This window comes from Mustela nigripes, chromosome 4 (genome assembly GCF_022355385.1).
Source record: "Mustela nigripes isolate SB6536 chromosome 4, MUSNIG.SB6536, whole genome shotgun sequence".
Classification (NCBI taxonomy): Eukaryota; Metazoa; Chordata; class Mammalia; order Carnivora; family Mustelidae; genus Mustela; species Mustela nigripes.
Window position 1 is genome coordinate 53,269,856 of NC_081560.1, and position 25,032 is coordinate 53,294,887.

Below are 25,032 nucleotides of genomic sequence, written 5' to 3' on the forward strand. Positions count from 1 at the left end.
AGTAGAGTCGATGAGCCCCTCTGCACTGGTGCTGGTCCCAGGAAGATGACTTCCGCTAGACAGGAAGTGTTAAATGCCACGAGTGTTAAATGCAGCACCCAGCAGTTTCCTGAACCACACACTGGTGTCTCCGTTTTGTTTTGTTTGTTTTTTACTTTGCCTGGTGAGTGCATTTTGTTAGGTTGCTCATGTCTTTAAAGTTTTATCTCTAATTGGAGAGGCTACTCTCTAAGGCGAAAGGCAATATCAAACCCAACCTAAACCAGCCATCTTCAAGAAGAGTTTCCAGTCACTGAAAAGGTAGCCTCCCTGGTCTCTGACACAACGTCCAGAGAAAGGAGCAACTGAGGACGGGGGAGGGGGGCTCAGGGGGGTGGGGGGTGGGCGGCGAAGAGGTGAAAGGCAACCCAGCTCCGCCTCCCAGAGCCAGTGGGACAAGGCAGATTTGTAGCTGGTTCTGGAGAGGCCAGAAAAGCCACAAAGCTGTGATTTGGAGGGAGTGATGCCTCTGTTTGACTGACTTCAACTTTGGGCTTAACACCAAGTCCAGGTTTATAGGCAGCTATTGTAACTTGAACCTTCTTTCAAGGTGAAGGGGATTCCTAAAGTTTATCTAACCGCAAAAACTCTGGAAAGCGGAATTCTACCGCTTTTTGCAATTCTGCTCTTCATCTGATTAATCTACACAGGGAAAGAAATGCATGATGAACGGTGTATTAGTGTGCATGCACAGGAAGGGCGGGCTGAAGAACAGGGGAGGATGTTAACAGCCACGGGGGTCTCCCCTCCTGTCGGAATAGAGACTTAAGCCAGTTAGAGGTGTAGGCAGTTTCAGGATAAATTTGATTGGATTTGCTTCTGTCCTGACTTTTAAAATGACTACAGTACTTCTCAGGAGGAGGAGATTTCCCCCAAATTTCCAGAATTTCTACTGCACAAGGCTTTCTACTTTTAAAATTCATATTGAGCAATCCTCATTTGTATTTCAAAAACAAAACTGTGCTCAAAGTCAGTAGGAAAAACACTGCCAACATACCCCTAGCAAAGGGTTGCTTATTACTCTTCACACTGTCCCCACCATTTCTAAAACTCAGGGACTCACTGAAGAGATCAGTCTTCACGTACAGCCGTAAAGTAACTTTCCCCTTTGAGGGGGCATTTTTCCTGATCAGATCAGCAAATGCTAGTAAAATACGCCATTCATCTGTTACCAGATCTTGCCGCAAGCTCTGGATTGAAGAAGCAGAGGCATCGGGAAGTTAATGAATTTCATGGAAAAAAGCTGATGCTATTCACCTTACAGAATTATTCAGTTGTGCCGTATCCACAGGAGAGAGAACTTTAGCTTGTCAGGCGGCCGATATGCTCAGAAAGAACGGGTCCTCCACCTTGCTCGGCTCCCAGTGCAAATCTCACTCTGCAGTCAGAGTCTCACCTTTTCACGTCCCTTCTGTGATTTCTGCTTTCTTCAGCCCCAGCTCCCCTGGGTGTCTGTTACTCACTTTGAGTCAAGAACCAACACCACGGGGCACCTGGGTGGCTCTGTGGGTTAAAGCCTCTGCCTTCGGCTCGGGTCATGATCCCAGGGTCCTGGGATCGAGCCCCGCATCGGGCTCTCTGCTCCGCGGGGGAGCCTGCTTCCTCCCCTCTCTCTCTGCCTGCCTCTCTGCCTGCTTGTGATCTCTGTCTGTCAAATAAATAAATAAAATCTTTAAAAAAAAAAGAACCAACACCACCACCGATCTTGCAACACCCGTCTCTCCCAACTTTTCCAGGGATACCCAGGGCGCCTTTCCTTCTCTCCCTCCTCACCCCACATGCCCCCATCTGCACTCCCAAACCTGAGGCGTGAGGAGTGTATGCTGACACCAAGGTGATACTTCACGAGTGAGTGTAGTCACCGGCCAGCTGTCATTTAGTTCAACACCAGGTAGCAGGAAAGTAGTGCAAAGCTTTCCTCACACACAGGCAGCGCGCACCCCTGGGGGCCAGTTGCGTCCTGCTGGAAGAGCGTATGTCCACACACACGACACTGCTTGCCTTTCACGAATCCTTTCCTCGGGGGCGAAAGGGGGTCACCTTGGAAAACGACCTCACCTTCAGCAAATAAGGTCAAGAACTGAGAAGGGCCTAAATGATGCAGCCACCATTCAGTCCTGATGTTGAAAATTCTAACTAAGGAAACGATTGAGTTAGTGCCCATTCAAAAAAAAGGTAAAAGCTTTTTCTGACCTCTGCAGACGAGGCACCACACATTTTTAGAAGAAGACAGACACATTGCACTCTGAATGATAATTCGGGAAGGTGGGAAAGTTAAATAAGCACAGGGCACTGAGACGAAATCATCTGGCTGAGCTGTTTGCAGGCACCATTCCGCTCAACAGACAGGGGGCTTAAGCACTTTTAAAATTCGTCTTTGACAATCGGCATCCTATAGGAGGCGTCATGACACCGTGAGATAGAGCCTAGCACCTGCCAGGACGGCTTTGGACGTAAAAGGATGCAAGTCCTGCCTCATCCAGCAGATGTCAATGGTCACTGGCGGATCAAAGCTCCGTCTGCTTCACTAGCTATTCGTCAGGTGGCACCTGACTTGGCAGGACAAAGTCTGCACCGGGGAAGCAAAGGCAAGAAACTTAAAGAAGCACCATGCCAAACACACTAAGAAAAACCATGCTACTTCCTAGCCTTGGGTTCCTCCCCTTTGAGAAATTAATATGAAGCTGAGAAGCACACTGGTCTTCAGCAAACCCCTCATGGGTTCAAATGAACTGTTTAAAACATAATTATGAAGGGAACATACTGATTCTGTAATAAATTGGTATTTTGCACCCTTCTCACAATGAGGAGGAGAAAAAAACAAGGTCCTGTATAATTCCAGTAACGCAGTGACCCTGGAGAGAGCTTGAGAAATGTGTGGTTTAAATAACTGTCACTATTAATTGTCATATTTAATGTGTTTTCAGATTTTGAAGTACAAAGTATTTCTGGCAGACTTTATCTGATGCTAGTGGTAAGTCTCCATTTAAGTGGGGCTCCTTTGGCTCTTCAGGAAAACGCAGTGAAGGGGGAAAGCAGGGGCTCACACAGAAATTAACCTCTTCTGGGAGTGTCTATGATTCCACTTACCTACTCATGAGCACAAATTTATATCCCTTTCCCCCAATTTAAGAAGCATTTTGCAGTGCCTCCTGACCAGCGGGAAAACATGAAAATCACTTAAAAAAAAAATCAAATGATACATTCCTATTTTTCACTCTTTAGCCAGAAAGCCATTGTTTTAAAGGTCCAGGGAAGTGCATCCAATGTTGAGTATTGAGACGGGCAAAAGAAAAACTTTCTGGATGTGAAAAAAACATCCAGAAACAGAAGCAATCTTTTTTTTTTTTTTTTTCCATTTTTAAAAAAGATTGTACTTATCTGACAGAAAGAGAGAGCAAGCACAGCAGGGGGAGTGGCAGGCTGAGGGAGAGGGAGAAGCAGGCTCCCCACTGAGCAGGGAGATGAGCTGTGGGGCTCAATCCCAGGACCCTGGGATCATGACCCAGGCTGAAGGCAGATGCTCAGCTGCCTGAGCCACGCAGGCGCCCCTTTTTTTCATTTCTTTACAGAAATGTTTTAGGTGTGTGAAAAAAGGAGAAAGGAAGTAGAAGTATTTGAATGTCATAAAGGCTTTATGATATATACAGGTTTTAGGTGCCGCATATCAGTTCCGCATCTAAGTAGATTAATGGACATTTCAGAAAAGACAATAAACCTCATTACAATACAGCTATCCATAAAAATAAGAAATGAGCAATAACACTAGTTGCCCACAAATAATTAGGTAAGTGTGCAAACATGCCCAGATTGTTTTTTTTTTTCAAGATTTTATTTGTTTATTTGACAGAGTGATCGCAAGTATATCCCAGGACCCTGGGATCATGACCTGAGTCTAAGGCAGAGGCTTTAACTCACTGAGTCACCCAGGCACCCCCATGCCCAGATTTCTAACTATCTGGCCACAACAGATATTCAACAAAATTTGAAAGGATTCTTTGGAGAAGTGACAGTTATGCTCTTGGGATGAAGGGAGGCCAGAGGGGGTTGTCTCTGCTAACAAGACACTTTCAACGAGAAGCAGTCCTCATTCCTTACATAGCCCCGATTCTATTTTTGGCTCCGAGAATCACTTTTCATGTCTGACCCATGCTAGCTGTATCGCTCAGTGCACTCGGAAGACAAACCGCTCTGGGCAATGTCCGCAACCACCACCTTTCCAAGCTATCTAGTCATGAGGCGCGAGATACCAATAAATTTTCATTTCCAGGAAGCCTCAATGATACCTTTATGTTTGCATTCCTTTCCCGTCTGAGTTGGGAAGTGCACTGGAAGTGCTTTTTTAAACCTCAGGCAACCATTTTAAAATGTAATTGGATGTGCAAATTTCATTACAGTCAAATGACAAACCTAATTTATAGAACATAAATCCATAAAACAAAGAAGCAGATGCATTATTTGACTTAGTGACTGCTGATTTTTCACCCATCCATACCATAATGAGAAAAAATATCACAATCCATTGCCTTGCTTTGTTAAGATCAAGCCCAGCATGACTATGGGTGGCTGCTTTTTTGTTTGTAGATTTGAAGGATTCGTATTCAGCAAACCCTATTATGATTCAAGGAAGTAATGATCCTGGCTTTCAGGAGATTTAGTCTATAGACCGCTGGTGTGCTGCGTGTGCTGCCTGTGGGCACAGACATCTCAACCTGATACAAAAAGGTCAACCACCACATTCCATAGAATGAAAACCAAGATGATCTTATCTCTAATAAAAGGGATAGGAGATGTATTGTGGAAGTTACTTCTTTCTTGAGGACCTTTGGTCCAAGTGAGTATGCGTGTGTGTATGTGTGTGCACACGCGTGTGGGAGACAGAGAGACAGAGGGATTCAGAGGCTGACTCGGCATACCTCAATTCCCTTGGTTTCCTCAATGAACCTCCTGCTGACTGAGACCAGAGCCTCCTGCGGCCACGCATGAAACCAGTCAATAGCCGTGCAGTTAACTATGGCTGGGAACTTCCGAGCTCTCCCTCTCAGCGTGTGACCAACAGGAGAGAAACACAGAATGATCTGTGGAGACACGGGGGCAGGGCAGAAAGGGGAGGGTGAGGAGTGAGCCAAGAATTACATGGCAGTCCTAGACAATGAAAGCAAGGAGCGTAGCTAAGCATGACATGGAGCTATCCTAAAGCCCTAGAGAGGGGGAAGCGCCCTCCTTGCTAACCAAAGGATAAATCTGCCGCAGGTGGCTGCCCCTCTCGAACACTCAGAAACACAGCGGAGTACTTTCCTTCCAGCTGGTCCCTCTCCTTTTTTAAAAAGCATTTTGGATCATCATTAAGAGTTAGAAACGTATTCTTTTCTATTACCCAAGGAACAGAATAGCGATAGACCACAAATATCCAAACCAATATCCAAACCAAATCACCATGATACAATTATACCAATACTTTCACTTTCTGTCTCCTTCCATTCTGTAATTTATTAGGTCCAGTAAAACTTTGTTGTTTACTTAAAAACAATTTGTATCATCCTGAAGGTTTACTTTGTTTTTATTTAAAATAAATCCACTTGCATTCTTCCCTTTTTCAAGGGAATAAGAGATGCAGTTTATACATGCTTCCAGCGAGAACATTTTAAGTTTCTGGTTTCAAAGTGAAGTTCAGTGCATTTGATGATTTAAGAGTTAGTTTACATCTGATTATGTTTCCATACTCTCTGTCATGATGCAAGGGTTCTATCTGGCAGGAGCGCCTGAGCTGGGCTGTGGCGGGGTCCACAAGCTGAGGGTGGGGTGATGAAGGGCTGTGGGGGTCTGAGGGTCCTGTCTGGGCATCTCTGAGGGTCACACGGCTCTCAGATGAGACGCCCTATGTGAAGAGGCAGCACAAGGAGGGGCTCAGGAAGCACTCCTTTCCTCCTCTCCCTTCCCTCCTAGGTTCCCATGGACTCGACAACACTGGGGCTAATAGTGACACCAGCTGGGCTAAGGTGTGAGAGTGCCAACCGTCCTGCTTTCCTCTTCTTTAGAAATGGCACAGACTTGAGAGAAAACAAAGCTTGGAAGTCTCTCGACTCAGTCTCTAACCCTTTGAGATGGGGCAACCAATGAAATGATTTTTCAAAAGGCATGGTATTTTTTTCTTAGAACATTTTAAAAATTCACATCCTAAAAATCTCCAGCATATAGGAAGCCATATAATATCTTATTTAACATGTGTTTTCACTATGTTTATTTTATATACTATGGCTCTTGAAAAACTTGACAGCTAAATCCTAATATTTGAAATGTTTAACAATACATAAGCTGACGGATCATGTATTCATTATACGCCAGTCTAGTTACAAACTACATACTTGCTCTAAGAGTGCATGTACTGGGTTAATGAACTTCAGTTACAATGTAGACTTTTCACTTCCATCACAGTTCTTAGGTTTGCCCCACCAGCTTTCCTTTCTCCCCGGACTTAAATATTTCTTTCTGTCCTAGAGGTTTGGTTTCCACACCTAATTTCTCTCTCATTCCTGGCAATTTTAGAAGCTTCATTTATAGATAATTACAGCCAAGGCAAAGGGGGGGGGGAAGCATCCTTTGAGATCTTAAATATTTCCATCTTTTCTAAACTTACTGCATTTCCCTTCTTGTTACTGGCACACTATCAGGTCTGTGGAAATTGTTAGAAAACAAAGTATCTGAACCATGTGTGTTTAAGCCTCAAGGAAAAATACTTTGAGTTAATATAGTGACATAACTTCATTACTGAAAGATAATACAGATTCCTCATTGAAAGAATTATTTTTCTTCCCTACAATTTTACAGCTGAAGACATCTTTCCCTGTGTTATTTATTATGGCTTAAATAAGGATCCTCGTAATGCCAGCTACATTTTACGCAGAGGGCGGTTGGCAGGACATCAATGATTCTCAAAGGATTATGAGGCGCCGGTTAGAAAAGCAAATTCTTGGATCCAATCTAGACTTAAGGAATCAGAAACTCTGGATGGGGCTTGGCAGTTTGTTTTCAACAAGACCTCCAGGTGACTCAGACACCCGCCATTACAACCTTCTAGTTGAAAATTTTCTATGGGAATATTTTAATGAAACACTTACCATTTTCAGTGCTCCTGTAGTGGGTGAATACCATAGAATTTTAGTCTCTTTCTATACAGAGAGTGAAAATGAAAAACTGAGAGGATTTTAAATAAATTAGATAATCATGGATAACCTAAATTCTATCCTTTAAAACAGGCCTTGGGAACTAATTTACAGGAAATGCTCGGTTATTAGTACTTCCTAAGAAGGGAAAGGCCAAAACCACACCAAACTTGAGTTGTGCAAGTACTGACCCAATGCATTACTCAGTAATTTCTAGTTTTGCTAGAAATCTAGCACAGATTTTCTCCTGCCATCCAGCTTCCCTGATAGTAGTCCTATGTGAGATTTTTCTGAGAGCCCATCCTAATGTCTGGAGATTGGTGGTTATTCTGTTCTTTTCTAAAATGGTCTCCACATTTATGGTGATCATGGGATGGAATGCCACCCCTGCAACCTGTTCACAGGTAATGTAAGAACAGTCACATTTCTTAATTATACTGAACTGCCCGCCTCTCCAAAAATGATCAGTTACCTCCCTGCGTCCCCAGGAAAACATACTGATATATATGAAAGCCCTCCTCACACCTGCTGAAGCATGAATAGAGCTCCATCAACTCCATGCTGTGTTACTTAAAAAAAAAAAAAAAAGTTTCCACAATTACAGGTAAATAAACTTGAGTGGTTACCTCGAGGAATGTTACAATGGGGAAAAATCATCCTGGATAATTTTGCTATTGTATTTCTCTTAATTTCAGGAGATTAAAATAGCAGAGGATTTTTAAGAAATAAAAACAGAGATTTTAAAAAAGGGTGTTTGGTTATCTCTTATTCACTTTTTCAGGCTCACCGTGGTATAACTGACAAAATTCTAAGGTAGTTCAAGTGTACAACGTGATGATTTTATATACCTAGACAGTGTAAAAGAACTCTCCCATCACGTCAATTTACACATCCATCAACCCATATGTTTATTCTCTGTTATCACTGTTGTTGAGGACATTTAAGTTCTACTTTCCTAATACATTTCAGTGACACAATACAGTGCTTTCAACTGTAGTCACCACATTATGCGGTAGATCCCTAGATCTTACTCATCTTGTAACTGAAAATTTATGCCCTTTTACCCACTGGTGCTTATTTCCCCTACTCCCGGGCAATATCCCACATGGAGAGGATGCCATATAGTTTTTCACTTTCCCTGCCTGGCATATTTCGCTTTGTGTAATGCCTCGAGATTTACCCATGCTGTTCCAAATGACAAGATATCCTTCTTTTTTTTTTTTTTTTTTAAGATTTTATTTATTTATTTGACAGACATCACAAGTGGGGGGTGGGGAGCAGGCTCCCCGCTGAGTAGAGAGCTTGATGCGGGACTCGATCCCAGGACCCTAAGATCATGACCTGAGCCGAAGACAGAGGCTTAACCCACCAGGCCACCCAGGAGCCCCAAAATATCCTTCTTTTTTAAGGTTGAAAATACTCCTTTCTATTTGTGTCCAGGCGTGTGGGTGCACGTGTGCGTATCTCTCATCTTCTTATGCCCGTTGTCCACTGACCGACCCTTGGGCTGTTTTGGTACCTTGGCTACTGTGAATAATGGTGTTGTGAATACAGGAAGGCAGGTACCTCTATGAGATAATGGTTTTGTTTCCTTTAGTTCGATCCCTTGAAGTAGGATTACCGGATCACAGGGTACTGCGACCGTCAGTTTCTTACGGACCCCGCTACTGTTCTCCAGAGTGGCTGCACCAGCTGACACTCCTGCTAACACTGTACCGGGGCACCCTTTTCTCTACACCCTCGCCAGCATTTGTTACTTCTCATTTTTGGTGACAGCCATTCTAAAAGGTGTGAGGTGAAAACTACCAGAAGCATCTTTCACAGAGCTAGAACAAACAATCCTAAAGTTGGTACAGAACCACAGAAGACCCTGAAGAGCCAAAGCAATCTTTAAAAAGAAAAGCACAAAGCTGGAGGCATCACAGTTCTGGACTTCAAGTTATATTACAAAGCTGTGATGATCAAAACTGTATGTAACTGGTATAAAAAGAGACTCGGGTCAGGAGAACAGAACAGAAGATCCAGAAATGATTCCACAATGATATGGTCAATTATTCTTTGACAAAACAGGGAAGAAGATGCAATAGGAAAAAAGCAGGCTCTTCAACAAATGGTGCTGGGAAAACTGGCCAGCAGCGTGCAAACAAGTGAAACCGGACCACTTTCTCACCCCATACAAAAAGTAAGTTCAAAACGGATTAAAAACCTAAATGTGAGACCTGAAACCGTAAAAATTCTATAAGCAAACACAGGTAGCAACTTCTTTCTAGATATGACTCCTGAGGCAAGGGGAAGAGAAGCAAAAAGAAACTACTGGGACTTCATCAAAATAAAAAGTTTCTGTACAGAGAAGGAAACAACCAACAAAACTTTATTAAAAAAAAAAAAAAAAGGTAAGCTATGAAATGAGAGAACATATCTTCAAATGATTTATCCAGTAAAGGGTTAGTATCCAAAATACATCAAGAACTAATCAACTCAGCACCCAAAAAACCCAAATAATCCAATTAAAACAGGGGCAGAAAACATGAATGGACATTTTCCCAATGATACCCAAATGGCCAACAGACACATGAAAAGAAGCTCAATGTCATTCATCATCAGGGAAATACATATCAAAATTAAAACGAGATAGCACCTGAAGCCTGTCAGAATGGCTACAATCACCTACACAAGAAACAACAGGGGTTGGGGGCACCTGGGTGGCTCAGTTGGTTAAGCTGCTGCCTTTGGCTCAGGTCGTGATCTCGGGCTCTCTGCTCAGCAGGGAGCCTGCTTCCTCCCCTCTCTCTGCCTACTTGTGATCTCTCTCTCTGTCAAATAAATTAAAAAAAAAAAAAAAAAAGAAACAACAGGTGTTCACAAGGATGTGGAGAGGGCAATCTTTCACACTGCTGGTGGGAATGCAAATGGGTACAGACACTCTGGAAAACAGTATGGAGATTCCTTAGAAAGTTAAAAATAGAACTACCCTATGGCCCAATAATCACACTACTGGTATTTACCCAAAGGATACAAAAAAAAGATTTGAAGGGATACATACACCCTCATGTTTACAGCAGCATTATCGACAACATCCAAATAGAAATATCCCAAGTGTCCATTAACTGCTGAATGGGTAAAGAGAATGTGATATACATGCACACACGTGCACACGCGCACGCGCGCGCGCGCACACACACACACACACCCTGGAATATTACTCAGCCATAGAAAAGAATGAAATCTTGCCATTTGCAATGACACGGATGGAGCTAGAGCATATAACGCTAAGTGAAATAAGTCCAACAGAGAAAGACAAATATATGATTTCATTCAAAGGTGGAATTTAAGAAACAAAACAAATGAGTGAAGGAAAAAAAAAAGAGAGCAAAGCAAGAAACAGACTCTTAACTGGAGAAGTGATGGTTACCCAAGGCGAGGTGGTGGGGGGATGGGTTAAATAGATGATAGGGGTTAAGGAAGGCATTTATTATCCTGATCACCAGGTGTTGATGTATGGAAGCACTGAATCATTATACTGTACACTGGAAACTATTTCTACACTGGATGTTAACTAGAATTTAAATTTAAAAAACGTTAAAAAACAAACAGAAAACAACAAAAGGTTTGAGGTGTTATCTCATGGTGGTTTTGATTTGCATCTCTTGGTTATGAGTAATGCTGAGTACCTTTTCACACATGTGTTGGCCATCTGTGTACCTTCTTTGAAATAAGGAGTATTCAGGTTCTTTGCCCATTTTTCAATTGGGCTATTTGGTTTCTTGCTATTGAGTTTTATGAGGTCCTTGTATATTTTGGATATTAACCTCCTACTGAATGTGTAGTTGGCAAATATCTTCTTCCATTCATTAGGTTGCCTTTTCATTTTGCTGATGGTTTCCTCTGCTGAAGAGAAGCTTTTTAATTTGGGGGAATGGAATGGCTCAGTTGGCTAAGCCTCTGCCTTCCGCTCAGGTAATGATCCCAAGATCCTGTGACTGAGGTCGACATGGGACTCCACACTCAGTGTGGAGTCTGCTTCCCCCGCTCCCTCAGCTTCTCCCCCTGCTCAAGCTTTCTTTCTCTCTCAGATAAATAAAATCTTTTTTTTTTTTTAAAGAAACTTTTTAGTTTGATACAGTTCTACTTGCTTATTTTTGTTGCCTTTGCTTTGGGTGTCAAATCTAAAAAATCACCACCAAGACCTCCTGCAAAGGAGACTGCCCCCTATGTTTTCTTCTAGGAGTTATAGATTGTCTTCCATTCAAGTCTTCTTTCCATTTGGGTTGATTTTTGTTATGTTTAAGATAGGGGCCCAGCATGTCGCCGCCCAATTTCCCAACACCATTTACTCAAAAGACTATTCTTTTCTCACTGTATAGTTTTGGCTTCTTTGTCAAATATTAATTAGCCATAGAAGTATGGGCTTATTTCTGGGTTCTCTATTCTGCCCCACTGATACATGTGTCTGTTTTTATGCCCATACCATACTGTTTTGATTATCATGGCTTTATAATGTAGCTTGAAATCAGGGAATATGATGCCTCCAGCTTTGCTCTTTCTCAAGACTGCTTTAGCTAGGTGAGACCTTTTTTGGTTCCACACAAATTTTAGGATTTTCATTTCTATTTCTGCAAAATAATACACTGGAATCATGGTAAAGATGCAATGAATCTGTAGATCATTTTGGATAATATTGATACTTTAACAATATTAATTGTTCCAATCCACAAGCATAGGATATTTTTCAGTTTCTGTCTTCAATTTCTTGCTATATCATCTTAGTTTTTAGTGCAGAGATCTTTCATCCCCTTAAATTTGTCCCTGCTTTTTTAACTCCACTGTAAATAACATTGCCTTAAATTTCTCTGATAGTTCATTATAAGTGTACTGAAAAGAAAATTTTTTTGTGTTGATTTAGTATCCTGAACATTGCTGATTTCATTTATTAGTTTTAACAGTTTTTTTGGTCCAGTCTTTAGAGTTTTCCATAAATCATGTCATCTACAAGTAAAGACATATTTTTTTCTTTTCTGATTTGGATGCCTTTCATTTCTTTTTCTTACCTAACTGTTCTGATTGAGACTTCTAGTACTAGTACTGTGATGAATAAAAGCGGTAAGAGTAGGTAGGTAACCTTGCCTTGTTCCAGATCGTAGAGGAAAAACTGTCAGTTTTCCACTGTTCACTCTGGTGTTGGCTGTGTGTTTGTCTTATATGGCCTTAATTACATTGAGGTATGTTCTGAGTTTGAGTTTGTTGTCTGAGGTGTATTCTTGGTTTGTTGAGTTTTCATCACAAATGAATGTTCTGTTTTCTCAAATGCTTTTTCTATGTCTATTGAGATGATAAGATTTTTATCCTTCGTTTCGTTAATATGGTGCATCATGTGGATTGGTTTGTCGATGTTGAGCCATCCTTGAATCCCTGGAATAAATCCCACTTCGTCATGGGGTAGGGTTGCTTTAATATACTATTAAATTCAGTTTGTTCCTAGTTTGTTGAGGATTTTCTTATCTTTCGATCAAGGATATTGGCCTTAGTAATTTATTTTCTGCTGACATCCTTGTCTGCTTTGGTAGGAGGGTAATGTTGGCCTTGTAAAATGTTTCTACTTCTTCAATTGTTTGGAAGAATTTGAAGGATTAATATTCATTCTAATTTAAGTATTTGATAGACTTCACCAGTGAGAGCCATCTGGTCCTGTATAACTTACTTTTGAAATAACTTCACTCTTGTATGACAGGCATGTAAATTCTCATTTTATATTTTAGGAGGCCACTGGTTAGAATCTGAAGTACCAAGAGAAACCACAGAGGCCAGGGAGGCTTAACCAGCACTTCCCATTTCTAATGGAAACCCACACATGCAGAGTCAGCTATCTGAGCTCTTAGCTAGCCTCTTTCATCAACATAAATGATTGATTTAGTTGGCATCATGAACACCGGATCTGCCTTTCTTGTTGATGAAAGGAAGAGTGCTCCAGATATCTGAGGAAAATGGAAATATTATACTTCTACCTCCACCGCTGTGTAAACCAAAGAGGAAAGTCTAGATATCGAAGTATCCTAACAATTACACCCTTGGCTTTTTAGACTTGGATTTTGACCAGTCCTGTGGAAAACAGCTTACAGAAAAATTGTTTTTATGTGATTCCAGTGAGAAAATCAGCTGGATCCTACCATGAGAATATTGCCACCACTGCCCCAAAGGATCCTCCCAGTAAGAGCTATTCAGTTTCCTACAAGAACAGAGCTAAGACTGCAGTAAGCTCACAGAGCTGGTTTTGAACCTTTAAGAACCATTTTAAATTAGGTGCTACACACAAACTCTGTGTGCCTGAGTTCAGTCTGAGACTTCCTCTCCTTGAGACACTCCTGAGTTGGGATACTGGGGCACAAGAGCTCCCCGACTCCGGAACAGGTGCCATCTACCTGTAAGTACTGAAGATCATTGAAACATACACCTCCTCCCAAATAATCCCCGACAACTGCGGATAACCAAATTGGCTTAAGTTAGCTCCTAACAGTGGACTCAGAGAAAAGACTGCTAAGAAAATAAAGTTAAAGATGCCTCAGACAGCTGTGCTCTCTTCTAAAAGCAAATTCTCACAAGTAAGAAGCAAACCCTGAAATCACCATCTATGTACTTCTACAGCTCTAATATTTGGATGTCAGCATCTTGCTTTCGGAATCCACACCATAGAATTTTCTCCCCTTTTTCCCCCCTAACACAGGTATTAGGACTCATTTGCAATAACCCATTTTTCATTGTGCTTTGTAATATGTTTCAATTTCTTTTGGGTAAGATTCCATTGTAAGTACATATTTATTTGTATATCACTAACAGGACTCAGTCCATTTCCTCTTGTAATGGAAATTTGAATTGCTACTGTCACTCTGTATTTTTTTCCAGTTGATATATTCTCGGATAGAAGTAACCCTCCCACATATTTACTTCAGAAGCTTCTGTCCATAACTTAGGTTTGCATTTATCCTCTAAAGTCTAAGTATTTTTCAAGAGTGATAAGATCTGAGTCTTCTAGAGAGAACCCTCTTAGGAAGTTTAGCAGAAAAACTCTTCCCTTGTTTGACTGTTTTAGTATCATTTTATCAGCCTTTTAATTTCCCTTATCAACCACCATCCAAGAACCTTTTAATTTCAGTTATTTTTCATGAACTCCAACAGCACCTTCAACATATACACATTCAATACATTTTTATATTTTATTTTCTTTTTAGGTAACACACAAAGACATAATTCACACTACCTTTTACTTATGTCTATTGATCAGTACTAATTTTTCTAAGAGATAGTATTTTACATTGGGGAGTTTTTGTTTTTTAGAAGGGAGGAAGAGGCAGAGGCAGAAGCAGGGAGAAAATCTTAAGCAGGCTCCATGCCCAGTTGTGGACTCGATCTCATGACTCTGAGACTGTGACCTGAGCTACATCAGGGCGTGAGTTTGTTCTTTCTTTCTTTTCTTTCTTTCTTTCTTTCTTTCTTTCTTTCTTTCTTTCTTTCTTTCTTTCTTTCTTTTTTCTTTATTTCTTTCTTTTTTTAAACAAAACTCTTCAATTCATAAAGAAACTGTATGTGTAATCCTAAAAGAGAGCCAGAAGCAAGTCAATTCCTGGGGAGTAAAGACAGTAGGAGTTCTGTTCCCCACTAGGTACCCCCTATTATAGGTTCCTGTCGACAAGGGGAACGTATTCCCTGGTCTCAGCTGCCCTGCTTGATGCCAGTGACTCAAGTGCCCCCATACTACTTTCCAGGCCGGTCTGCAGCTCCGTACACTTGTATAACAGTGTTCTGTTTTTATTTTCTCAAACAGCTATTTGGTGCCTAACGATCTACCCAAGAGGCCCAGAGCTGAACCGCAAATGCAAAGTTTTTGGCCTGTGATCTGTGCTGCTCTGCTAGCGGTCGGCATTTCTGCTGGCATGAGGTGGTAAGGCCACACGCATGTGCACGTACAAGCACGAGCCCCATACCATGCTGGAAAACCCCACACCCAACTGGAAGCAGAATGTGAAAAACATGGACCATGCTCCTTGGAATGCGAAGTTTCTTCAATTGAAATGGATAAATCCTTTAGTCTTGGAATAAGCCCTTCACTTTTGGTGTTAAAAATTTCTTTTATAGTATAAAATAAGGGAGATGATATCTATGAGAACAGACATCTTAGAGATTCTTCCCAATCCTTTTTCTACCTCACTGAAACCTTTCTCGTCCGGGCTTTTGTTATCCCATATACCCCTTCCTTCTCATACAGAGAGGTGTGAATGTATACTCAGTTCGTGAGGTTCAGGCTGGTCTTTCCAACAATGCAGTGGGCAGGGGCCGTCTCCTGCTTACTATCCTATGCCCAGGGACCAGCACACCACAGGCAATCAGCAAATACTGAGGCCCAGCAGACAGATCAAGGAGTCAACAGACGGCAATGTGAAATATTCTTCAGAGCAAGACGAAATTTTGACATCTGCATCCTAATTTGCTCTGAACCAGCACCTGGACCACTTCCCTTCTCACAGGTCACAACTTCCTCATCTAAGCCATGGGTGGTGGTCAAAGGTGGCTTTAAACTCCGTCTCTGGTCCCACCCTCTTCTCCAGACTCCGATGGCTATGTTCAACTAAATCCTGTTCGTCTCTATTTGAATGCATAATGGGCATGTTAAGTTAACTTTAGGCAGAACTTTTTATTTATCCTCATCCACCAAACAAGTATAAGGCACACCTCCCCTCAGGTTCCCTATTTCAATAAATGATATGTCCTTTATCCTGTTTATTCAGGCTACAGACCCTGAAATCATCCCTGACTCTTTTCTTTGGCCCTACCTCCAAAAGACAAAAATGTTTTGCTGTTTTTTGAAATTTCAAGAGCAGTGAACCTCAGATACAAAATACAAGGTCATGCCTTTCGTCTCTCTGATGTTCTTTCCATTCCTTTTATGTAAATAATATCAAAAAATGCAAAGGGAAGAGCTAGGGTACTATGTTCAGAGAGGTGTGGTCCTGATCAGCAAAACACTATCAGAAGGGCAGAGCCTGACAGGGCCTGGGATTGGGACTGGACGAGCTGTCCATGAGAGTGGGACTGTCTTCCAGCAACTCAAGTATGAGCATGAAGGGCAGGAGGGATGGAAGACAGCACTCCTCCATGATAAAGCCATACTGGGTGGTCATTCACATGAAGGAAAGGAAGCTGGGGTCTTTGCTTGTTAACCCATGAAGTGGGTTAGGACATTGACTTGACCACCATGCAAGGGTAAGAGGGTTTTGCAACATCTGATTTTCTGTCTGAGAAGAAGGAAGATATTTTTGATATTTTTAGGAAGAGCTGTTGTACTTTATCATATATGTCCTTTCATAAATCCCCTTGTTTTATTTCTTTTTCTCCTAAGTCTTGGACTGATGGAAAGCTATAGGCATTCCCATTAAAATAAAAAATAAAACAGAGATGCTGTTTTATTTGGTACTAAATTTGATATGCAAAAATTATGGCTATTTTAATACACAGAAAATTAATTTTTAGAAAGGAAGAGTAAAAAAATTCAAAGATTATGTGACTACCTACTCAGCAAACTCTAAAGTACAAAATGCAAAACCTACTGGAGTGTTCAATGGACTGGCTGGTAAAACAAACAAACATCTACCCTTCCCTCTCTCCCTCCATCCAATGGCACTCTTATTGTCCACCATGACCTGTGAGAACATTTGGCAAGATCAAAAAAGTAATGTAAAATATTGAGAAAGAACTTCAGAAATGTGTAGAACATGAGAAGATAGCTAGCCGCTTTACTGAAGGTCAGTGAAGACATTCTGACCAAACGACAAGAGGTGCCACATTCCTGGAGAAGATCATCTGTTATAAAGGTATTTATTCCTCTCATATTCATTAACAAATCATGGGCAATTCTCATAAATTCCTAACGAGATGAGTGGAGCTTCTCAAAATGATTCTAAAGTTCAGACTGAGTAAAAAAGGCTAAGGACACTCATAAAAAGAGAATATTCACAATTTACACTGTCGAGGAACAAAACTTAAGTTATTAATAAAGCAGTATGGAAACATTTGATATTGTAGATACATGCATCACCTTCAGTTTAGTCTATATATTCTCATAGGATTTAAAAAAAAATTTTTTTTTAATGTGAGAGAGAGTGGGAGAGAGCCCGTGTGCTAGCGTGGGCAGAGGGTTAGGGCTGAAGGAGAGAGAGAATTTCAAGCGGGCTGCACACTCAGCTTGGAGCCCAACATGGGGCTCGATCCCATGACCCTGACGGCATGAACCGACCCCAAATCAAGACATTTAACCTACTGAGCCACCCAGGTGCCCCTCACAGGATTTTTTTTTAATGTTAAGCTGATTCCATAGTTCATCTAGTAAAGGCAGTAGCTAAGTAAATGCGGACAAGGAGGAAGATATTATTCTACTAGATTCCAGAATATAATTACAAAGGTACAATAAGAAAAGCGGTATGGTATTCATGCGGGCTGAGATGAACAGATTTATAAACATTAAGAGTCAAAAAATAGAATACCATATATTTAGACATTTAGTTTATAATTATGAGACAGGGAGCATTTCAAATCAGTGGTGAAATATTATATAATCAATGGTGTTTGGAGAATCCAGGGGTGGGGAAAATAGAAAAGTCACCTTGTACTATACACCACAATCCAGAGCTAACCATTCAAAGTATTTTAAGTTTATTTAAGTTAATTTAAATAGAATTCAGAATAATATTTTCAATAACCATGAAGTATAGAAATGTTTCCTTAAAAAAGTGTGTATGTGTAAGACATAAAATCCATGGAAGAAAAAATAGATATTGTTTGGTAATATAAATATAAAAAAGAAGTCATTGTCAACAAAGTTAGGATTGTGATGAACTTTGACAAACACTGGCAACATGTAAAGTAGACAAGAACATTATGGGCACAGGAATATTACCCAGATATACAGAGTTCCTATAAATCAACAAAAACTGTAATGAACCAGTAGGAAATTTGGTAAAGGGTATACATGAATGAAGGTGTTCTACAAGTAGGTAACTAGAATAAAGTACATGGGAGTGAAATATTTCACTCCATACACCAAATTCTTGGAATCGTTTCATTTTTTGGCCCTCTACCCCCACCCTGGGGGAGGCTTCTAATAAAAAGGCCAAGAGAATTATGAAGAAAAATGTGAGAGATGTGGAAATACACTTCAGTTTGGAATATATACTTTGCATGCATTTATATACCTACAGAAAACTGGAAAGAGATATACTAATACGCTTTTGGTAGTTACCTCCAGGCAATATAATTAAAGCCTAATTTCTTTTCCTCATATGGTTCTATATTTTTAAATTCTCTACAATGAACACATATATCTTACATCATCAGAAAGCATGCTTTCATTCTCTAAAATTAAAAAATCGTATGAGTATGTATGTGTACAAGCACACACACACACACATGCTCCCTCAGTATACATAGACATAACAAGATAGATGGGTATCTGTCTCCAGCAATCACAGGCTACTACATACATTAAGTGTTCCTTTCCCCATGGCATCAGATGGCCAAGAAAGGAAGGCAAGAAAGAAAAGTTCTTGGGTTAACAAACGTGAAGGAGAGAAGGCATTTGGCATTTATTCATTGGTTTTTTTCAGGCAATCCAAGGGCTCACATCTGATCATTAATGGGAACTGCTCTGTGGGATTCAGAGGTCACATTTTCATGCCAACAGGTTCTTACTGGCCTTGCATTCCAAATGGGATGTGGCTTTGGGTGGTGAGCATGGGTAATGGGGTGGCAACTACACATCATTGAGCTCGACCTGCCAGGTGTGCTCACCAACCCCATAATGCATTTAGCTTCCCATGTTGCCCAGTTAGGAACGTATGCAAGGGAAGGATCCACTCATCAGGAATTTGGAGTCCTTAGTACACATTGCTGAGTATCACAGTATATGAAACGAACACAGAGCAAGCCAGAATTCTTTAAAAACCCAGAGATGTGAGGGTAATATTTATGTATTGAAGAGAAAGACGTCGCCATTTTCTAGCAAAGAGATGACCCACTTTTATGCCATGGTGTTTCTCCCTCAGGGTAAGATGCTGACTACCACCCCTTCTCATGACGCAGCAACCTGAATGACAAGGCCAAGAAGGATGGGGACTGTTTGAGGGAGATGTCCTACTTCTCCTTAGCAGGAAACAAGCAAAAACAATACAAAACCCCCAAAACCTCTCCTACTCATTTTAGTAGAAAAGAGATTATTCAGTCAGTAATCCTGTGACAAGGTAGGGAAAATGATCCATATTGAACTCCAAGATAAAGTCTAGCGTGTACAGACGTAAATACTGAAAAGGGGCCTCAGAAATGAGATGAACTTAAAACTGGTCCCAGCTTTGGGAAGGCTTCCTGGACTGGAGTATAAAAAAAATGGGTGAGGGGAAAGACTGATGGATTTACTTATCTTTTAAAGACTTATTTATTTGAGAGAGAGAGAGGGAATACAAGTAGGGGGTGAGGCAGAGCGAGAGAATGTCAAACAGACTCCCTGCTGAGTGCAGAGCTCCATCCCAGGATCCTGAGATCATGACCTGAACAGAAACCAAGAGTCGGACGCTTAACCAATGGAGACACCCAGGCATCCCAAGACTGACGGGCTTCAAACAGTACAAAAATGTAAAATTTCTGTACATCCATCTGTACTGCATGAATATTAGTAAGTTCCGGGAGCAAAACCATGTAATTATCTCAATAGATGCTGAAAAGGAATTTAAAAGATACTTTCCTTGACAAGATATAGCCGATGTATAAGACCTAATAGTGAAATATCAGAAACATCCTTATTAATGTAAAAATGAAGACAAAATTTCTATGACCATAATTATTTAATGTTCAGTAGATTTACCAATGCAATGAGGGAGGAAAGTAGATAAATAGAATATTAAAAAAGACAAAATATTACCTGCAGGCTATGTGATAGCAACCAACTAACAGAAACTACCAGAAAGGCTGGTTATAAACGTTGTGGGTTTAAAATTAAAAATCAATAGCTCTCCTATATACAAAAAAATACACCATCAGAAAACCTTATGAAAGAAACTTTCCTTCTAGAGAAAACTTTAAATAATGAAGATTAAGTTCTCCCAAATATAAAATAAGCCATCAGCATAATTTCAATCAAAATTAAAATGGAATGTATTTAGAATTGGAAAAAAATGACCCTGATATTTTTCTAGATGTGTAGACATGTGAGAACAAAGAAAAACTAGACAAGAACAGTGGGATATTTAATATAAGAATGTGTAATAAAACCTTAATAATTTATACAGTACAAGTCAGAGACTTAACAAGAAAACAGAGGATCTAGAAATAGACCAGGTAGGACGTATAATAAAAGTTTATTACTCTAAATCAGTACATAAGAAAACATGGTGTTAAGATGAAAAGTCACTATTTTGGAAAAAAAATAACCTGAAACCTCTCTAATCCCTCTATATCATATATGATAATAGATATATTCTAGATATAGTCAAGTTTTCAACGGAAAGCACAGAGGTACTGGCATGATGGGTTCTGTGGCTATCTCAAAATACATTTCTAATTTTATTCATAAAGGTCATGTGATGAGATAAGCAAATCCACTTCCTCTGACTCCTTGGGAGGCAGAGGTGGCAGGTGATACACAGGGCCAGCTTAGGGTCTGCGGAGGAAGCCTTGGTTTCCTACCAGAGCGCCCCAAGGTTGCCCACCCCCTCCTTCCTGCGAATACAGACCCCACTGCATGCGTGTGGCGCTCACGAGGCAGGCAGCACCGGGAAGAGCACTGGCAGAAGGGGCAGACCAGAAAGCACGGGTCTTTTAATTGTTGATATTTTATCTGCTGCCCAGTTGAGTTCTAAATGCTGCTAGTGACAAGTTTTATCATCCTGGAGAGGAAGACTCTGCTAAGAATTCACAAGCCCCTCTAAATCCATAAAGGAAAACACTGATCCAACTAATAAAAAACTTCAAGTTATAAACAAATTCGAACCATATATATACTTAAAAGATTAAATGATGATAGGCAAAATACACGTAGCACATATGTTAAGATGAACTGCATGGTATACAGTGAACTCTGATAAACGAAACCATGTGTAAGTCAATGCAAAAGTGGCCCTTCGGAGCTGAGCCTCCCAAGTTCCTCAGTGTCCTTCCTGCCTGTAGTCCCACACTCACAAGCACACCCTGATTCAACAAGAGAGGGCTGAGACCCTGCCTGTGAGTAAGAAGCACGTCGAAGAACTGTCAGATGCATTTTAAAACCACTATTGGCTACATCTCTTGAACCTAGCAATACCCTTCCTAGGAATTTATCCCACAAGAAGCAAGCAAAGGTGTGTATAAAAGACATTGTAAAGGGCGCTTACTTTAGCTTCCCCCCAACCCAAAGTGACAGAGAGTGTGAGATTGAGCAGATGGGTAGGAGCAGAGGGAGAGAGAGAATCCCAAAGCAGGCTCCACACCTGGCTGGGAGCCTGACATGTGGTTTGACCTCACGACCCTGAGGTCATGACCTGAGCTGAAATCAAGAGTCAATGCTTAACTGACTGAGCCACTCAGGCAGCCTTGCATTATTTCAAACAATAGCTCTCAAAATTTTAGCAGGCCTCGGCATTGCCTGGAGGGCTCACTACAACATACACTGTGCATGCCGTGCAGAGTTTCTGATTCCACAGGTCAGGGGTGGGACTGCAGGACCCGCATTTTTAATACATTTTTTTAAAAGATTTTATTTATTTATTTATTTGACAGAGAGAGAGAGAGAGATCACAAGTAGGCAAAGCAGCAGGCAGAGAGAGAGGGAGAAGCAGTCTCCCTGCTGAGCAGAGAGCCCGATGCAGGACTCAATCCCAGGACCCTGAGACCATGCAGAGGCTTAACCCACTGAGCCACCTAGGCACCCCAAGACCTGCATTTTATTTTTAGTTGTATTTTTTTTTAAGCAGAATGTTTTTGGGTTTTTTTTTTAGATTTTATTTATTTATTTGACAGAGAGAGATCACAAGTAGGCAGAGAGGCAGGCAGAGAGTGAGGGGAAGCGGGCTCCCTGCCAAGCAGAGAGCCCGATGCGGGGCTGGATCCCAGGACCCTGAGATCATGACCTGAGCTAAAAGCAGAGGCTTTAACCCACTGAGCCACCCAGGCGCCCCAAGACCTACATTTTAAAAACAGTTTCTAGGTGATGTTAATTTTGTTGCGCTGAGGAACAGACCTCGATAGTCAGTGATGTAGAGCATTACCATCTCATGTTCTCTTATTGTACTTGTTTTTGTATTTCATAAAGACAATGTGATCTAAATGTACCGCCCCGGAACAGAGAGAAAACTCTGGCCTTGTTACGACCTGGCGAAAGTATTCTTAGTAACATGTTGATGGGGATAAAACTCTTTGGGCAACTGAACCATAAATTCTGATCTCACATCAGCCCAGAACTGCTCAGGAAGATTAATGTGGAATTTAAGAATAGAGCAGCCAAGCAGCTTACCAACACTCCTACCTCCAGGGAGAGGTGTATTCCCGGCTAACACGCTGCCCCATCCTCTTTTCCTGGGGGCTCCAGGCTCCCCTGCGGCCTGGGCTTGATGGACCCAGGATACTAGAAGTAGCAGTGAAGGGGACATTTGTCTAAGTTACTACCTATTTCTATACCAGGAAGCCAAATTTTGCCTTCAGTTAGCTTCCTGCCGGGAGGTGAGAGGCGCTTCTAGTATTTGGTTACATTATAGCCCTGAGTGCTCCACTGACTTACCTAGTCATCTGGAGGGAAGAACTTCCAGCCTCGAGCATCTGGCTTGCCTTAAAGTTCTGAATAACTCAGGTCTGTAACTTAAACCTCTTCCGCCGCACCCTTCATGATTTTCAGCGCCCTGCTCATCCTAATTTACTTTCCAGCCTGATCCCCCTCCTTCTCCCTGGGTTGCAGTCATTGGGAGACATCTTGGGTTTCTCTGAAGGCGTCCTGTCCAGTCCAACCTTCCTCATACATAAATGCTATTTTCTCTCCCTGAAGGCTCCCCCCCGCCCCCCGCCCAACTGCTTCTCCGTGGATTCCGGCCCATGCCTGACGCAGGCAGAACGCCTCCTCCAGCAGAGCCCGGTGCAGAGAGGGATGCCACCTTCCTCTGTAACCCGAGTCACTACCCCAACTGTCCTGCACGATTATTGCTGGTGAGGGCCCTTCCCTGCAGGAGCAGCGTCAGCTCCTCCCGGACAGAGACCACACCCAGCTCGAGCGAACACTGTTTGGACCCATGTTTTGCAGGTGCCCAGCATCACGGGACACTTCGGGAAGGTCTACTCCAGATGTGGGCACACGTGAAAAGGCAAATGTCCTTTTAAAACGAAAGGCTGCAATTCAGGCCCCTCGTATGGATCCGGAAACAGAACCGTGTCATGATTCCAAGAGCAGGTTTTGAATACTATGCAAGTAAACTAGGGTTTCTTACTTTGAGCTGTAGCTGCACCCTGGCCAGAAAGAATTTCCAGCAGTTTTCTCTGGAGTCCACCATGCCTAGACCACGAACTTCATTACGAATCCCAGAAATTATGTTGTCTGCATCTTCATCACTGAACAGATCAGGGATTTCTCCTGCCCCCAAAGGAATGAGGAAAATTACTGAGAGACATTCACAATTCGAATTTTAGATAGGACTTTTCGGTGCTTGGAATGTTTTATCATACAAAGTTCAATTTAAAGGATAAAGAATTTGGAACCAGAAAGGTGTTTTGTTTTTGTTTTTGTTTTTGTTTTTTTGCATTTACGAGACACACCCCCCACTGAGGACCAGCTCTCTTGGACACGCCCACCAAGCTTGTCCTTGTAGGAATAACATTTACTTCACTGAAGGCTCCTCTAAGGCACCTCACATCCATAAGCAAACTAAGAAAGCGATACACCTCAAATTAGTTAGGTTTATAGGTTTCTCCCCAAAGACTGCCCCAGCAAACTCTCAAAGACAAATTATCTCTCTTTAAAGTTCACTGCAACTGCAGATAATTTGTCATTGGGGAAGATCTTTCAAGGAATGTGTTGGTTTAATCACCTGATGCCAGCAAGTCATTAATCAGCACGAGGAAGCTCTCATCTAGAACCTGGGCATCTGTCAGCAGGAACACAGTGGGCATGTTCTTGGCTCCAGTTCTGATGTACAAATTGGCAAGATCTACCTGTAAGGAAGGGAGGCCATCATTCATGTGCTGTTAAAGTGCTGATGCGACGTGGGGTGGATGTGTGTGAGGGCTGGGAAGAGCTCAGTAACTATAATGCAGGAGCTTTCCCTGTTCACACATCCTTCCCTCTCCGTGATCCCGCATGGGGGGCAAACAGCATGACATCACCTCCTTTTCTGGCATTTAGTGATGAACGCCATGTTCGTGGCTTAATGAAGCATAGGGATGACAATGGGCGGCTGACGGACAGCTCCCTCCTGAGACTGAAAATGAATTTGGTGACATCCTTGCTGAGCAACGCGGTAAAAAGAAGACTCTGCTCATTTCCACAACTATTTCATTGAAAACGGTTTTATTATTTAGCTTTGTTTTATAATACTGAAAGCACGAGATTTGTTTTCTTTTGGGGTTGAAAAGTGGTCGCATTTCACCTACATTTCCCTTGCCACAAACTCTGAATACTATTTTATAAGTAATGTTGTGATGAAAAAGCCGACTTTTAAGAGCCCATGAGCGTTTCCTGAATAGATTCTCATCACGTTTTATTTTTGTGATTTATCTAAAGTGGACCTGTAAAGGTGGTATCTTTCTCTCCCCCTCCAATGTAGGGGAGTACTTACAGTGC

General features: G+C 41.6%; 1 protein-coding gene across 1 annotated transcript in view; it reads right to left on the reverse strand.

Annotated features, from left to right (window-relative positions):
• Positions 1-25,032, reverse strand: part of DNAH11 (dynein axonemal heavy chain 11) — a 294,718-nt gene that overhangs the window by 113,757 nt on the left and 155,929 nt on the right. The window contains exons 34-36 of the mRNA XM_059397525.1: positions 24,281-24,404; positions 23,684-23,826; positions 4,956-5,117 (exon numbers count right to left, since the gene is read on the reverse strand). Of these exons, the coding sequence (XP_059253508.1) occupies positions 4,956-5,117; positions 23,684-23,826; positions 24,281-24,404 (429 nt within the window). The remainder of the gene's footprint in view (positions 1-4,955; positions 5,118-23,683; positions 23,827-24,280; positions 24,405-25,032) is intronic.